At 48.1% G+C, this 15,864-nt stretch overlaps 1 protein-coding gene across 1 annotated transcript in view; it reads left to right on the forward strand.

Annotated features, from left to right (window-relative positions):
• The window catches only part of FGD5 (FYVE, RhoGEF and PH domain containing 5), a 118,680-nt gene that overhangs the window by 73,945 nt on the left and 28,871 nt on the right, over positions 1–15,864 (forward strand). The window contains exons 6-10 of the mRNA XM_028101778.2: positions 11,971–12,131; positions 12,396–12,552; positions 13,156–13,243; positions 14,962–15,012; positions 15,605–15,663. Coding sequence (XP_027957579.2) covers positions 11,971–12,131; positions 12,396–12,552; positions 13,156–13,243; positions 14,962–15,012; positions 15,605–15,663 — 516 coding nt within the window. The remainder of the gene's footprint in view (positions 1–11,970; positions 12,132–12,395; positions 12,553–13,155; positions 13,244–14,961; positions 15,013–15,604; positions 15,664–15,864) is intronic.

Genomic DNA, 15,864 nt, shown 5'->3' on the forward strand with positions numbered 1-15,864 from the left:
CCCAGTGATCAGCTGGGCACAGGATGTGCACCAGAAGTGATTAAGTGTGGAGATATCAACTGAAGCCCCAGGAGTGGCCTGGATTTCCCCCAGGGAATGTGTGGGGTGGGGAGAAGGCTCTCAGGTGCCTGGGGCCTGGCAGGATTTTGTGTTTTTTTTAATTTATTTGAGAGAGAGAGAAGGAGAACATGTAAGAATGGGAGGAGGGGCAGAGGGAGAGGGACAAGAAGGCTCCCCGCTGAGCAGGGAGCCCAAGGACAAGGGGGAACATGATGATGACAGCTACGAGGCAGGGCTCCATCCCAGGCCCCTGAGATCATGACCTGAGTTGAAGTCAGACACTTAACCAACCAGCCCCCCAGGTGCCCCACCTGGCAGGTTTTTGTGAAAGGGTCAGAGGGACTAAGGGAGGAGTATTAGGAGAACACAGTGCAGAAAGGCAGGTAAGAGGCTTCTCAGATCCTTCCTGCATCTGTCCCACCGGTAGCACCTCCCGTACCCACCTTGCTCAGTGGTGGTAGGCACCTGAAAGGGCATCAGGAGTGCCCAGGACAGAGCCAGACTTCTCAGACTGCTCAGAGGAACAGGACAGCCCTCCTTATCACTGCATGCATGTTTAATTCAACCGTGGCCTTGGCACTGGCAGGACTGGCGCAAGTGCAGGATCTAGAGGGACTCTGTCGAATTTCTGAGTTTATCCTAATTGGGTGCTGTCAGTTTGCCCGCCATCCCAGACAGCTCTGGCTTCTGAGTATAACCAGTGTCCTGTGTACCTGATGCTGTACATGAGGGGTGGCATGAACATCTGTTGACCTTCTGTTGGGTGCTCGCCAATTTACATACATTATGTCATTTAATTACACACACTCTGTGCTCGGTAATATTTCTCAGATGGCTGGATGAGTCCAAAACTGAGTCTCAGAGAAGATGAGTGACTTGCCCAAGGTCATACAGCCAGTAAGAAGTATGGCCAGGGCCATCTGACTCCAGAGCCCTGAGAAGGGGAGGAAATGAAGAGAAGTAGAACAGTTTGTTTGGGTGTAAGGAGCCTTAGGAGGCGGGAATCAGTGTGTGCAGGAGGAATGAATTCAGGAAAGGCTTTCTGGAGGAGAGGACGTTGAGATGGCATTGATGGACAGAAAGTAGGAACAGGCCTTCTGGTGGATAGGAGCAGCAGGAACAGGTGGACAGAGTGGAGGGCTCGGGGGTGTGGGGTGTACAGGAACTGGCTGGAGAGCTGGTCTTCAGGGAGCGCCTGAATACCATACCCCGAGGCCTTTCAAAAGGGAGGTGTAGGAATTTGGGAGCCCTGAGGACTTGAGCAGGGCAGATGCAGTGAAGGAGTTTGGGGGAAGGTTGGTCTGGTGTGTTGGGTGGGGAGGGGCTGATGCTGGGGGACCAAGAAGTTAACCCCGACCAAACTCCTAGATGGCCTCATACTGGGGAAGTTGTGTAGAGCTCGGAAGATCTTGTGTCTGTCTCTTACTTTTATCTTTGAGCCCCTGTCTGCAGACAACATTAAGAAGTAAGTTTTAATTGAGTGGGGAGGGCCCTGTTTCTGAGTCTTTGCTGGGCTCTTCCAGGGCAGAGTGAACTCACTGATCTTTGTGAACCCGGAGAGAGACAGATTTCAGTCCAGTGTGAGAAAATGTGCTTTCTTTCCACCTGAACTGCCAGGGAGGGGGTGCGCTCTCCGTATGGGGAAGTATGAATGTAGTAGCTATTGAGGAGTTCTCAGGAGAGGGGTTCCTACCCCCCAGGTGTGTGGCTCTTCCCTGTATGTTTTCATTCAGTTCAGGAAAAAAAACTGCATAACCCTGGAAAGTCTCTCCTCCTTTTAATCCCTCACCCTGAAATGGCCAGTGGGAGTCAGACATTTTTAGCCATGGAAGCTTATCTTCAAATGGAATTTTACCTGGAACCCCAATATGAAGACTAGCTGAGAGCAGAGATGCTTTGGTTCAAAGATAGGTGGAAGCCAAAGTTTGGGCTCTGCCTCTACCTCCCTTAACCCTGGGTCTCCATGGAACCCAGGGTGAGAAAGTCAACTAACTGAGTGGTTCTCCCAATGTGGTCCCTGAACCAGTGGCGCCAGCATTACCTGGGAACTTGTAAGAAATGCATATTCTTGGGCCCCACCCCACAACTGTGAAATCAGAAACTCTGGGGGTAGGGACTGGCCATCTGTGTTTTAATGAACCCTCCAGGTGATGCTGATGGAGAGTAATGTTTGAGACCCACAGATGATCCCGTAAGGTCCCTTCGGCGTGAGTTCTTTGTGATTCCCTGCCCCTTCATGACAGGCATCCTCTAGAACACTGGTCCCGAACCCTGGCTGTGCACAGATACCCAGAAGCTTTAAAAAATATGGTTTAAAAACATTCATTCAGCACAGTTATGAACAAAGCTGGGTCAGTCTAAGGGTGAAACTTAAGTGAATGAGACAGTCTGCTCTCTGCGTAATTGGAGAGAAGGTAACAGAAACATACGGAGTGAGTACATAGCCTGACAATGCAAAATTTTGCAAGACCATTGCTTTTCAGGCTGGGATACACATAACCCTGCCTGAGGTATGTAGTAAGTGTCCAACAGGACACATTTTCTGAGAGCTGCTTTGCTTTAGTTATATATTTTTAAGTAAATCACACATGGATATATTTTAGAGAATAATATAAAATATGCCTTAATTCTTTTTTTTTTTTTTTAAGATTTTATTTATCCACTTGACCGAGAAAGACACAGCGAGAGAAGGAACCACAAGCAGGGGGAGCGGGAGAGGGAAAAACAGGCTTCCCGCCAAGTAGGGAGCCTGACACGGGGCTCGATCCCAGGATCCTGGGATCATGACTGAGCCACACAGGCACCCCTAAAATATGCCTTAATTCTTAAGCTAAAATATGAGATTTCAGACACATCCCTTCAGGCTGTGACCCCAGAGTTTTGGAGGCTGTAGGATACTTGAAAGACCCCTAGACTGACTGCTGAAGTGACCCAGAAGGGTTTTCATGATGGAGGTGGCATTTGAAGCAGCTTTAAAAGATGAACAAGATGGGGCACCTGGGTGGCTCAGTCATAAGCGTCTGCCTTAGGCTCAGGTCATGATCCCGGGGCCTTGGGATCGAGCCCCGCCTCGGGCTCCCTGGTCGGCAGGAAGCCTGTTTTTTTCCCTCTCCCACTCCCCCCTGCTTGTGTTCCCTCTCTCGCTGTGTCTCTCTCTGTCAAATAAATAAATAAAATATTTTAAAAAAAAAGATGAACAAGGTATGGATTAGATGCCAGAAGCAAAGAACAAAGTCACAGAGGCTGGAAAAGAGGATTCCTATAAAGCAGTGGTGCTCAAAGTGTGGTCCCAGGACCAGCAGCAACAGCATCACTTGGGAACATGGGAGAAATAAAAATTACCCAGCCCCATCCCCAGCCTCCCGAATGGAAGCTCTGGAGGTGGGCCCAGTGATCTGGGTTTGAATAAGATGATTGTGAAGCGTGCTCATCCTGAAGAGGCTCTGTACAGAGTGAGCAGGTGTGGAGGTAGGCTGGACCATGAACTCCAGGCCCAGGAGTTTAACTTTAAATGAGGGGCTTGGAGGAGACGCGAAGCAGCAGGGGAAAGCAGTGTTTGTCTTCCTCACCCAGGGACCTCAGAGAGCTGCTTTCTTTTTTTAAAAAATGTTTTCTAATTTACATACAGTTAAGTGCACAAATCTTAAGGGTAGAGCTTAAATTTTTAATGTGTGTATGTGCACGCGCACGCAAATTGCCACTCAGGTAGAACATTTTCATCATCCCAGAAGATGCCTCTGTGCCCTTCCCCAGTCCATGTCACCCTCCAGAGGTTACCACTATTTTTCTTTCCATCACATTCAGTTGGTTTAGCCTGTCATTGGACCTCATATGAATGGAATCATGAATTATGTATTCTTTTCTGTCTGTCTTCTTTAGGGCAACACAATACGTGAGAGTCATCCAAGTTTTCATGCATATCAGTATTCTTTCGTGTGGATATACCACCGTTGGGGTATCTATCCCCCTGTGAATGATCATTTAGCTTGTTTCCAGCTTGGGCTATTATAAAGCTGCTATGAATGTTCTCATATATATCTTTAGGGAACATGAGCACTCATTTCTCCTAAATATCTACCCAGAGTGGAATTGTTGGTCATAGAGTAAGCACAGATTCAGCTTTATTAAGGAACCGCCAAATAGGTTTTCAAAGCGATTGAAGCAATATATACTTCCACCCCCAACATCTGGCAATACCGTTCCTCATGCTGCCAGCGCATTGGTATTGTCAGTCTTCTTACTCATGGCCATTCTGGTGATCGCATGGTGGCTTCTCATTGTGGGTTTAGCTTGCATTTCCCTAATGATTGATGAAATTGAGTATCTTTCTGTTTATTAGCCATTTGGAAATCCTCATTTGAAGTCTTTTGCTTATTTTTTAATTGGGTTGTCTGTCTTTTTCTTACCGATCTGTAGGAATTCCTTAGATGTTCTGGACACAAGTCTATTTTCAGATATGCATATTGTGAATATTCTCCCAATGTGTGTCTTCCCTATTCCATTTTTTAATAGCTTAGCTGAGATATAAATCTTATACCATACAATTCAGCCATTTAAAGTGTAAAATGTAATGGTTTTTAGTATGTTCAGAGTTGTGTTGTCATCATGACAATCAATTTTGGCACATTCTCATCACCCCCCAAAAAAACCACAACCCCCTAAGCTGTCATTCCCCATCACCCCATCTCAGCCCTAGGCACCCAGCTGTCTAGTTCTGTCTCTGTAGATTTTCCTGTTCTTGACATTTCACATAATTGTACTCTTTTGTCCTTGATGTCTTTCACCTAGTATAATGTATTTAAGGTTCATCTACATTATAGTATGTGTCCATACTTCATCCCTTTTCATGGCTAACATTCCATTGTGTGGATAGACCACATTTTGTTTATCCGTTCATCAGTTGATAGACATTTGAGTGCTTTCCACTTTCTCACTGTTCGGAAAATGCTTCTATGAGCATTCATGGACAAATTCTTGTATGAACATATGTTTTCCATTCTCTTAGGAATATACCTAGGAGTGCAATTGCTGGATCATACGGTAACTTTTTAACCTTTTGAGGAACCACCAGCTGTTTGCACCATTTTAGATACCCACCAGTAGTGTGTGAGTGTTCCAATTTCTCCTACCTCCTTGCAGGACTTGGTTATTATCTGTCTTTTTTATTATAGCCATCTTGGTGGGTACAAAGTGGGATCTCACTGTGGTTTTGATTTTGCATTTCCCTAATGACTAATGTTGTCAGGCGTTTTTTCATGTGCTTCTTGGTCATTTGTATGTTTTCTTTGGAGAAATGTCTTCAAATCCATTGCCCATTTTTTAATGGGTTATCTTTTCATTGTAATTCTGTATCAGATCTGTGATTTGCAAATATTTCTTCTCATTCTGTGGGTTGTCTTTTCACTCTCTTGAGATTATCCTTTGAAACATAAAAGTTTTTAATTTTGATGTAATCTAATTTGTTTTCTTCTCTTGCTTGTGCTTTTGGTGTCATATCTGAGAAAGCTTTTCTAGTCCCAAATCACAAAGATTTACTCCCATATTTTCTTTAAAGAGTTTTATAGTTTTAGCTGTTACATGTAAGTATTTGATTTTCTGTTAATTTTTGTATATGGTATAAAGAAGGAGTCCAAATTCATCTTTTTGAATATGGATATCCAAATATCTCAGCACCATTTGTTGAAACGGCTTTTTTTCCCACTGAATTTTCTTGGCACCCTTGTTAAAAATCACTTAACCATGAACATTTATTTCTGGGTTCTTAGTTCTATTCCAATGATCTTTATCTCTGTCCTATGCCAATACCACACAGTCTTTTTTTTTTTTTTTTAAGATTTATTTATTTGAGAGAGAGAGAGAGCAGGGGAGGGGCAGAGGGAGAGAATCTTCAAGCAGACTCCCCACTGAGCAGGGGAGCCCAACATGGGGCTCAATCTCACAACCCATGAGATCCTGACCTGAGCTGAAACCAAGAGCCAGACACTTAACTGACTGAGCTTCCCAGGCACCCTAATACCATACAGTCTTGATTCCTGTAGCCCTCTAGTAAGTTTTGAAATCAGGAAGTATGACTCTTCCAACTTTGTTTCTCTTTTGCAAGATAGTTTTGGCTATTCTGGGTCCCTTGCATCTCCATGTGAATTTTAGAATCAGCTTGTCAGTTTCTCTAATAAAAAGGCAACTGGAATTTTGATGGGGGTTGAGATGAATCTGTGTATCACCTTGGGGAATATTGCCCTCTTAACAATATTAAGTTGTGAATATGAGACATCTTTCCATTTACATAGGTCTTCTTTAATTTCTTTTTTTTTTTTAGAGAGGGGGTAGGGGCAGAGGGAGAGAGAATCTTAAATGGGTTCCACATCCAGCATGGAGCCCTGTGCAGGGCTCGATCTCACGACCCTGAGATCATGACCTGAGCCAATATCAAGAGTCAGATGCTTAACTGACTGAGCCACCCAGGTGCCCCTTCTTTAATTTCTTTCAGTGATGTTTCGTTGTTTTTGTTGTATGGTTGTATGCTTTTGTTAAATATATTCCTAAGCCTTTTATTCTTTTTCATCTTACTTTTTCAATGATTTTAAACTTCTGTCTATCCATTTAAAGATTTATTTATTTGTTTTAGAGAGAGAAGGAGCACAAGTGGGAGGGGCAAAGGGAGAAGGAGAAAGAATCTTAAGCAGACCCCATGCTGAGTGTGGAGTAATGGAGCCCAGCACGGGGCTCAGTCTCACCACCCTGAGATCATGATTTGAGAGTCGGTCCTTCAACTGACTGTGCCCCCAGGTGCCCCTAAACTTCTATTTAAAAATAAATTCAATTTTACAGAAAAGTGACAGGAAGAGCAGTAATATATAGAACAACCAAATTCCCTTTTTCCATATTCATCTGTTAACATGAAGGCAATGTATTTCTTTTTCTGTATGGCTCGTACTTTTTGTATACAGCTTAAGAAGCCTAGGGGTGCCTAGGTAGCTCAGTCGTTTAAGCATCCAACTCTTGATTTCAGCTTAGGTCGTGATCTCATGGTCGTGAGATCGAGCCCCACATGGGGCTCTGAGCTGGGCACGGAACCTGCTTGAGATTCTCTCTTCCTCTCCCCCTGCTCCTCCCCCCTCGTTCTCTTTCCCTCTCTCAAAAAAAGAAAAACAAGAAGTCTTTGTGTGCCCCCACACAGAATTGTTTTCAGGGTTCCAGAGTACCCTCCAGTGACTGATCAGGCCAGGTGAACCCATGTCTACTGGACAGCTCACGGCCTGCCAGTCCAGGTTGGTGACGCAGGTGGGTCATGGTTGAGGCTGGTGTGCGTTTGGCCGGATGGGATCCCAGTGAGTCCACTTGACTTTTGGCGGCAACATTAGTGGTTTGACATTCTGGCTACCCACCAATTGTTTAGCCCAGAGAATGGAGATGCTATGCCACCCAGAAAACTCAGTAGTGGGTTTGGAAAAGGAAAAAGGGGCCAAGGGACTAGGCCCTGCATGTGAGGTCCCCACTTCCACCACCCACAAGCCCAGGACAGGGTTCTGAGAACCCTGCAAACTCTAGGAATCTTGTCCGGGCTCCAGAGGCAGAGAGGCAGTCCTCACACTCAGGCCTTTCCACCAGGCTGCCCCAGGGTCTCTGAGGTTGGGTAGGAGCCCTGGGCAGCACTCTGAAGAACCAGGTTCTAGTCCTCCTCCTTCACCTGAGGAAGTCACTCCCCTGTCTGGGCCCATCTGTAAATGTGGAATTGGCATGGAGCAATGGAAAGAGCTGGGACTTTGGAGTCAGGCTGACTTTGGCTCGAATCTTGCCATCTTGACGGCTTTGGGCAATTTACTTCATCCCCCTGGGCCTGATTATTTTATCGGCAAAATGGAAGTAATCATAATGCCACAGTGAGAGGGTTGTTCTGAGGACTAGAAGGGAAAGTGTAATGTTGAGCTCAGACGGCGGGAGTGTTCGGTACATGTTGGCTATTGTCATGTGTTGCTCACCTTCCCGGGGCTGGGTGCTGGGGATACAGAGATAAGTAAACCTCAGTCTAGGGGAGAAGGAAAGCACAAAAACCAATTATCCTAAAACATAACAGAAGGCAGTGTGCACAGACTCTGTGAAGAAGGTATTGGTATCCGCATTTAGCAGAGGGGGAAATTGAGGTCCATAGAGATGAAGTAACTTGCTCAAGGTCACACATAGGCAACTCTTCAGGTAGACAAGGACTCATGTGTGTTCTCTAGGCCTTGGCTTGGGGCCTAGAGGCTCTAAGGCTGGAACAGGAGCTCCACAGAGAGCTGGGAAGTGAGCATGGTGAGAAGGTGGACTAGGTAAGGAAGGCCTCCGGTGCCCAGAGGGGTTTTGACTGGACCTTGCAGGCATGGGGGCCATTCGGTTCTTTTTCCTTATTATCCCTAGTCCATCTCCCCTCTCCAACCCATCCCCATGGCCACCACTGGGTCTGAGCCCTGCTCCTGGATGACTAGAACGGCCTTCACACTGCTCTTGCTCTCCTTCTGGCCACCGCCACTTTGTTCTCCCAACAAAGTAAATTTTCTAAGATAGATATTTGATCCAGTGGTTCCCTGTCACCCCACGATGAAACCCAAGTGCCTTTAAAAGCCTGCAGGGCCTATGGAATGGGTTCTCTGTCTGATTCTCCAGTGCCATTGTGTTCTAATCCTGTACATTTCCTGCAAGGTGCACACACATACTGCACCCAAGACACACTCCACTTAGTTCCTCCTTCATCTGAGGGCCTTTGCACATGCTGTGCCCTCTGCTTGACACACTCCCCTCTTCTCTCAGTGGAGGTGTTGCCTTCCTGGCATGCTTTCCCAGAGGCAAGCCAGCTCTCCCCCTTATGGCCAGCTGTGGCTCCTGTGCTTTTCCCCGTCACAGCACTTACACCTCTGTGTTGAAACTGTGGTTGTACTCCTCATTTTCTCTAGATTGCAAACTCTTTGAGGGCAGAATAGCATTTCCTGCTCTCACTCTCTCCTCAGGGCTTGGTGCAGAGCAGGCACTCAGAATATTTGGTGAACGAATAAGGGGATAAGGGCCGGGTATCTCCTCTATCTCCTACCTCCTTCCTCTGTCTGAGAGACCCTGGGTGCAATGATGGCCAGGACTATTGAGATAGCAGAAACCTTTCAGGGAGTGATGGATGGTGCCGCTGGCACTTGGCGCTGCCAGCCAATGCATGAGTTTTAAGAACGGATGTTTGTGGCGAGTCCAGTTATGCTCCAGTTTTTGAAATGAGTCATGTTGATGATGGCCATCCTGCCCATTGAGACTGAGTCAATTTAGTGAGAATTAATTACAGATGAGAAACTAGCTTGCAGAGCAGTTAATATTTCAGTTCCCTGGGGTGCGATGCACATGCAGCCATCAGTCTTGTCTTTGCTTGTCCTTCCTTCTCTCCCTCGCCTTCTCCCTCTTCCCCTTTTTGTGGTGGTCTGGGCGGCAGGGTGACCGAATTATGATCTTGGTTCCCCTATGGCTCACTCTCCTTTTCCATTAAATAAAGGTCTTTCAGTCAGTCAGTAGTCAGCAAGTACTATAAAACTCTGTGTCACATGCTCTGTTGGACTTTAGAAACATAGCAGGAAACAAAACAGATGTGACCCTGCTCTGAAGAGGTCATAACTAAAATATGATCACAACTGCCATGGGGATAGCACTTTACAGTTTACAGAGCAGTTTTAAACATCAGGATGAGCCTCTCAGCAGCCTCATGCTGTACTTAGTGGTACTGCTATCCCCATTTTACAGATGAGGAAATGGAGGCTCAGATAGGTGACAGCTTGTCCACAGTCATCAGCTACTCTTCTGGTGTATCTGAGCTTCAACCTGGCACAGAGCCTATGACAATGTGTTGAAAGTCCTCTGTCTACCAGCTGCCCAAACAAGAGGGATTACTGTCCTCATCAGGATGTTTTCTTTCTTTCTCTGGGATGCCAGGGCTGAGAAGACCCTGCAGGGCTGGAGGCTGGGTCCTAACCATAGGGACTCATAAGGAAGAGTGGGAGGGTCCTCCTGCCCTGGGTCAGCAGAGAACCCCCACTCCAGGTTCAGAACAACCCCAGTGTCCCAGAGCCAGCTGCGGGCAGAAATAAGAATCAAACACCACCTCCCCCTAGTTGCCTCTCACTTGTAGTTCACACTTTCTCCACCCTCTGAAACATGCTTTCAGGAAAGGCTCTGATAGTTTAGGTACAGTGGGATTTGGTTTCTAATTATAGCTCTAGCATGTGGCCTCCACTTAAGGACACACATGCCTTCAGCCAGAGAGTTTATTCATTAGTTCAAGACTCAGCCCCAAGTTTCTGACCTCAGTGATGGGGCTAGAGGTGTCCTGACCTTCAAAGTGCACTGGACTGGGGCTGATGAGGGCTGGCCTCAGGAAGAACCAGCTCATTCTCCCTCCTTGGGACCACAGGCCAGGGTGGGCCGCCCTCTCCTTGTCCTTCCTCCCAATTCCCAGCAGAACAGGTTGCAGGAGCCGGAGGTCAGCTCCGGACAGGATGAGGTGTTCAGGAAGCAGAGACCTTTATGACCCCCACATCTGCTGTCCTCTGTCCGATGGCGCAGGCAGCCTCTTTAAAGATAGTGGAGGGGCAGGGCCCAGGAGAGTGTGCTGCTTCTCACCTCCTGTGTCCTGCTCTCTTCTCAATCCCTCCTTCCTTCCTACCCTCCCTCTCTCTCCTCTGTCTTTGTTCCTCTCTCTTTCTCTCTGCTTTCTCCTTTTTCTTCCTCTCTCCCCTTGTCCCTCTCTCTGGCCCTGTCTACCTCCCTGCCTTTTTTTTCCTAGCCCTCCCCTTCTCCTGCATCCCTTTACTGTGGGGAGAACATCAGAAAGACTTCCCGGAGGAGGGGCTGCTCATCCTCTCAGGCATCTTCCCCTTTCAGGTCTCAATGTAAAGAGACCATTCTAGCAATGAAAACTGTTCAGCAGTGGAATTAACTGTCTTGGTCAGTAATGAGTTCTCCATCAGGGAGGCAATCAAACAAGGCAGTGTGATCATCTTTCCTAAATGTTATAAAGGTGATTTGACTTTCTTGATTTGGACTGGACCACATGATCTCTGATGCTGATGTTTTTCCTGATGTGCACCACTCCACAATTTGAGGTGGTTTCGGTATATCCCATATATTTAAAACTACAGACCTGTGGCTCATGCAAGAGCAGGTGTATTTGAAGATAAAAATTTTTTTGTTAGAAAAAGGTTTTGCATTTGTTTTAATTTTAGTGTTCGTTAAATTTAGTGGAATTTTTTAAAGTAATCACAATACAGATATTTTGGAAAACGAAGAAAAAAATCATTCCTAATCTTAGACCCTTGACACAACCACTGTTTACATTTCGATATATTTCCTTTTAGCTTTTTCCTTTTTTCCTGTTTTACGGGATTGTGTTAGGATAGAAAGACAACTTTGTATCCCTCCTTGATTCCTAGCTCTAGGACATGAATATTTATACATAGTCACCATCTGCATCATTTTCAGTGACTGCTTAATACACCATGGAGGAGTTGCCTATGATTTCTTTAGACTTCGTTTTAAAACAACACAGTGCATGAACCTTTTCAAAGACAGATGATGGTAGAGCACCCTGTATTTCTTCAGAGAGGGAATTACCCAAATATTCGGAAGAAGAGCTTGACCCAAGTTCAGGAATGAACATGCTTTAAACGCCCTCTGTTGTAACAGGAGTTGTGTTGGGTGCTTTTTGGGCACCAGTTATCTGTGATCATCAGGTGTGTGTTATCACCCTTGTTTTACAGGTGAGAATGCTGGGGTCTAAAATGCTGACCTAAGGTCCTGTGCTATCTGTGTGTAGGTCAGGGCTTCAAAGCCGTGGGGGAGCTGCAGAGGGAGAACTTGTGCTCAATCCTATCAGCTGTGGGTAACAGGCCTTTGGGGTTTCAGGATTTCCACGGAGCTGTCATGAGGGCCTTGGATGAAATAGACCAGGAGGGCAAGGACACGTTGGCCAGGGAGGAGCTGAGGCGTGGCCTGAGCGAACTCCCAGCCATCCACGACCTTCACCAGGGGATCCTGGAGGAGCTGGGGGAGAGGCTGTTGCACTGGTGAGCCGTCCGTGGACTCCTGCCCCTACTTCCATTGCACTGGGGGGTGGAGGTGCTTAAAGTCCCAGCATGTGAAATGGTGTCTCCATTTGACCAGTGCAGAAGCTGAGACACAGGTATTAGGTCATTTGCCCAAAGTAAAACGAGCGCAGGAGGGTCAAGCTGGGGTTGCCGCCCAGTAATGTGACTCCAGCGCTCACCAGTGAACACTGTGCTGGTCACAAGGCTAAGTTCTCGCTGTCCCATCCCCCTCCCCGGCTGCAGGGAGGGCCAGCAGAAGGTGGCTGACGTCTTCCTGGCCCGGGAACAAGAGTTTGACCACCATGCCACTCACATCCTGCAGTTCGACAGGTATCTGAGTCTGCTCAGTGAGGACTGCCTGCATTCTCCCCGGCTGGCCGCTGCTGTCCGTGAGTTTGAGGTGGGTCCCTTGGTCCTCTGGAACCTGCTCTAAGGATACAGGGGCCGGGTGGGCATGGAAGGGCTTACTGCGAATCAGTGGGGCTTCTTGGTAGGTCTGAGGCTGGGGGTCAGAGCGGAAGACCCGGCTGGGGAAGGAGAGGAGGGAAGACCTAGAACTGAGAACATTCCCCGATGGGTGATTGATGACAACTCTCTGAGCCCCCACCATGGTGAGGGTTTTAGTGACCATTCTCCTGTCCCAGGAGAAAAGCACAAAGCAAGCTGGGGCCCCAGCCAATGGAGTGACCAACAAATGGATCAACAAACTGGGTATCCAGTTACTAGACAGAAAAGTGGGGGCTTTTTTTTCTTTTACTAACATTAATGAAAAGCAGGGACTGGTAGATGCACTGACTGCGAGCCTGAAGGAAGGAACTGTCACAGCAGGGTGGTGCTAATCTGGGAGGCCTTCCTGAAGGAGGGGATCCTGATTTTAGAGATGGGGAGAAGCTCGGTGTGGCCAGGAAGAGGTGTGGATGGGACAGTGTATGAGGGATGCCATGAGCATCCTTGAGACAGGGGTCTCTGATGGAGTTTTGTCCTCCCTGTCTCTTGGGAGCAGCAGAGTCAGCAAGGAGGTGGCCAGAACGTGAAGCACCGGCTGCTGCGGGTGGTTCAGCGCCTCTTCCAGTACCAAGTGCTCCTCACAGGTGGGCCCCACAGGAGGTCAGCGTGCACTGAGGTGATGTGGGGAGGGAAGGCCCCTGAGGAGGGGTGCCGGTGGCAAGCTGTGTTATGACAACCTCCCCTCCCACCATGGCGGAAATGGGTAGGGGGAGGATGGCTCTCAGTTCCTGGCACCTGCTCCTCCAGACATGCTAGACTCTGCCACCACCTTCCTTCCAGCTGAGTTTGGGACCCCCTGCTGCCACCTTGGAAACCTCACTTCAGCGGCTACCTTCTGTGTCTTCCTTCAGCCTCTCCCATCCTAAAACACAGAAACTCCCACCTTCCCCTGTTCTGCATTTCCTCAGTGGGTATCTCATTTCCCTAAAGCTCTTCTTATCACCAAGTCCTCCTTGTGGCCAAATCAATGGACATTTTTCACCTTGAACCTGCTCTGGCCATCTCTGTGGCTTAGCCACTGACCACTTTCTGCTTCTCAACCCTCTCATTCTGAGGTTTCTGTGATACACTCTCTCCCCCTGTCTCCCTCAGACTTCTCCGCTACCCTTCTCCATCTGTGTTGACAACCTCCCTTCATCCACTCTTCCATAAATGTCGGTGTTTCTTGGGGCTCAGCCCTAGGTCCTCTTTCCTTCCTTCCCGTTTTACAGACTCTCCCCTGGGAAAGTCATCCCCTCCCCTACCTCCACCTACCAGAAATACCACACCTCTGTCCTGAGCTCCAGACTCATTTACCCACCTGCCTCCCAAATGGGCAAAGACACCAGGCATGGGGAACTGCTGTTCCAGTAAGGGAGACAGACACCCACACATAGAGATAGGCATGTAATTCCAGGTAGTGACCAGGGCCACAAGGAAAGTATATTAAGGCCAAGGGACAGAGAATTTGTTCATCTAATTCAACAGATGTTTATTGAGTATCTCCTGTGTACAAGGCCCTGTGCTAGATGCTAGAGATATAGCAGTGAATTACTGCTCTGTACCAAAACTCTCTACCACTGTGGAGTTTATACTTTAACAAACTGACAAGGAAATAAAAATGTATCAGTGATAAGAGCTCTGAAGAAAATAAAGCAGGTTAAGGGGATGGAGGTAACAGGGCTCTGAATTAGATACAGCATGGAGGAGGGATCTCTCTGAGGAGGTAGCACTGCACAGAGGTCTCAGCCAAGTGAGACCATGAACCCTATGAAGATCCGGAAGAAGAGAGCACCAGGTGGAGGGAGTAGTGAGAGCAAAGGCCCGGGGATATTAACAGGCTTGGCACATCCAAGCAATAGTAAGAGTGCCAGCATTGCTAGAATGAATGAGTGACATGGAGAGGTAGCTGGAGAGAGAGCTGGAGCTTGTGGGTATAAACGTGTTAAAGGTTTAATACATCACACTCTGCTGTGATGATGGTCACATCCGTTCCCCCAGTAGACGGTGTGCTTCTCAGAGGCGGGGATTCACCTTGTCTGTGAATCCTGAAGGCATAGCACAGTGCCAGGCGCACAGCAAGCACTCAATAGATACTTGTTGAATGAGTGAATGACTACCAGTAGTGGCAATGATGCTGGTGATGGTTCAGGGGCCTGTTTTGTTCTAGTGTGGTGGGGTGGTGGGCTAACGGGGGTGAGAGGGTAGATACCCCATTCTTCTGGCACTTTTCCTCCAAGTCTGGAGAGGGGGGCTCCTGCTGTGGACACGAGGGACTGGCCTCCCAGGGGCAAACTGACCCTGGCTTTTGTTCTCCCTGCAGACTACTTAAACAACCTTTGTCCTGACTCAGCTGAGTACGATAACACGCAGGGTAAGTGCAGCATGAACCCGGAGGATGGGGACGTGTTCCTTTTTTGGTCCCTGTCCCTGGCACAGGACGTAGCCCCCTCCCTGGCAGCTGGATGTGCAATGGGCAGGAAACCTCTGGGGCTTCTGGGATGATGACCCGCTCCCCTCAAGCACAGGACTCCCCAGGATGGGCTGTCATCCTGTCAAAGGAGAGGGCAGTAATCAGAATTTGGTGCTAGGAGGTGGTGCCAGGTCTCAAAAAGTCACCACAGTGTCCCTGTTTCCTCCCAATTCTATGTGACTGTCCCTGCATATGACCTAACAGGGCAGTCCCTATTTTAACATATTCAATTTATAGACAAGGGCACTAAGGCACAGAATGGTCAAATCACTGTCAAGGACACTTAGGCTGTAGTAGCAAAGCAAGGGTTGGGCCTGTGACCTGACCCAGCTGTGAGAAATCTTGGTGCCTCCCACATGCAAGCCCCTACAACTGCGGTGATCTTGGGGAGTGGGTGAGAGAGAGGGGAGGACAGGAAAGAGGCGAGGATGGTGGCTCCTGGACTGGCCCTCCTCCTCAGAAGGCCTGCTATCTTCTCTCTTTCCCTCCACAGGTGCCCTCACCCTCATCTCCAAAGTCACAGACCGTGCCAACGACAGCATGGAACAAGGGGTAAGTCCATTTCCTGGGCTCCTTCTCTGGGGTTCAGGTCTAGGCCCCCCTCCAGCCTGCCCAGGTCTGCCTTGTGATACTCCACTTCTGGGGGTGCTGTAGGCATCCATCTATGGGACCTGGCAAAGAGTTGTTGGCCCTTGGGTTCTGTCCCTGGCACTTGCTGTGTGAACTCAGGCACTGTGTGTTCTTGTCCGGGTC

The sequence above is a fragment of the Eumetopias jubatus genome, unplaced genomic scaffold, assembly GCF_037043125.1.
Source record: "Eumetopias jubatus isolate StellerSeaLion01/CBP00866 unplaced genomic scaffold, mEumJub1_p1.0 scaffold_1, whole genome shotgun sequence".
Taxonomy (NCBI): domain Eukaryota; kingdom Metazoa; phylum Chordata; class Mammalia; order Carnivora; family Otariidae; genus Eumetopias; species Eumetopias jubatus.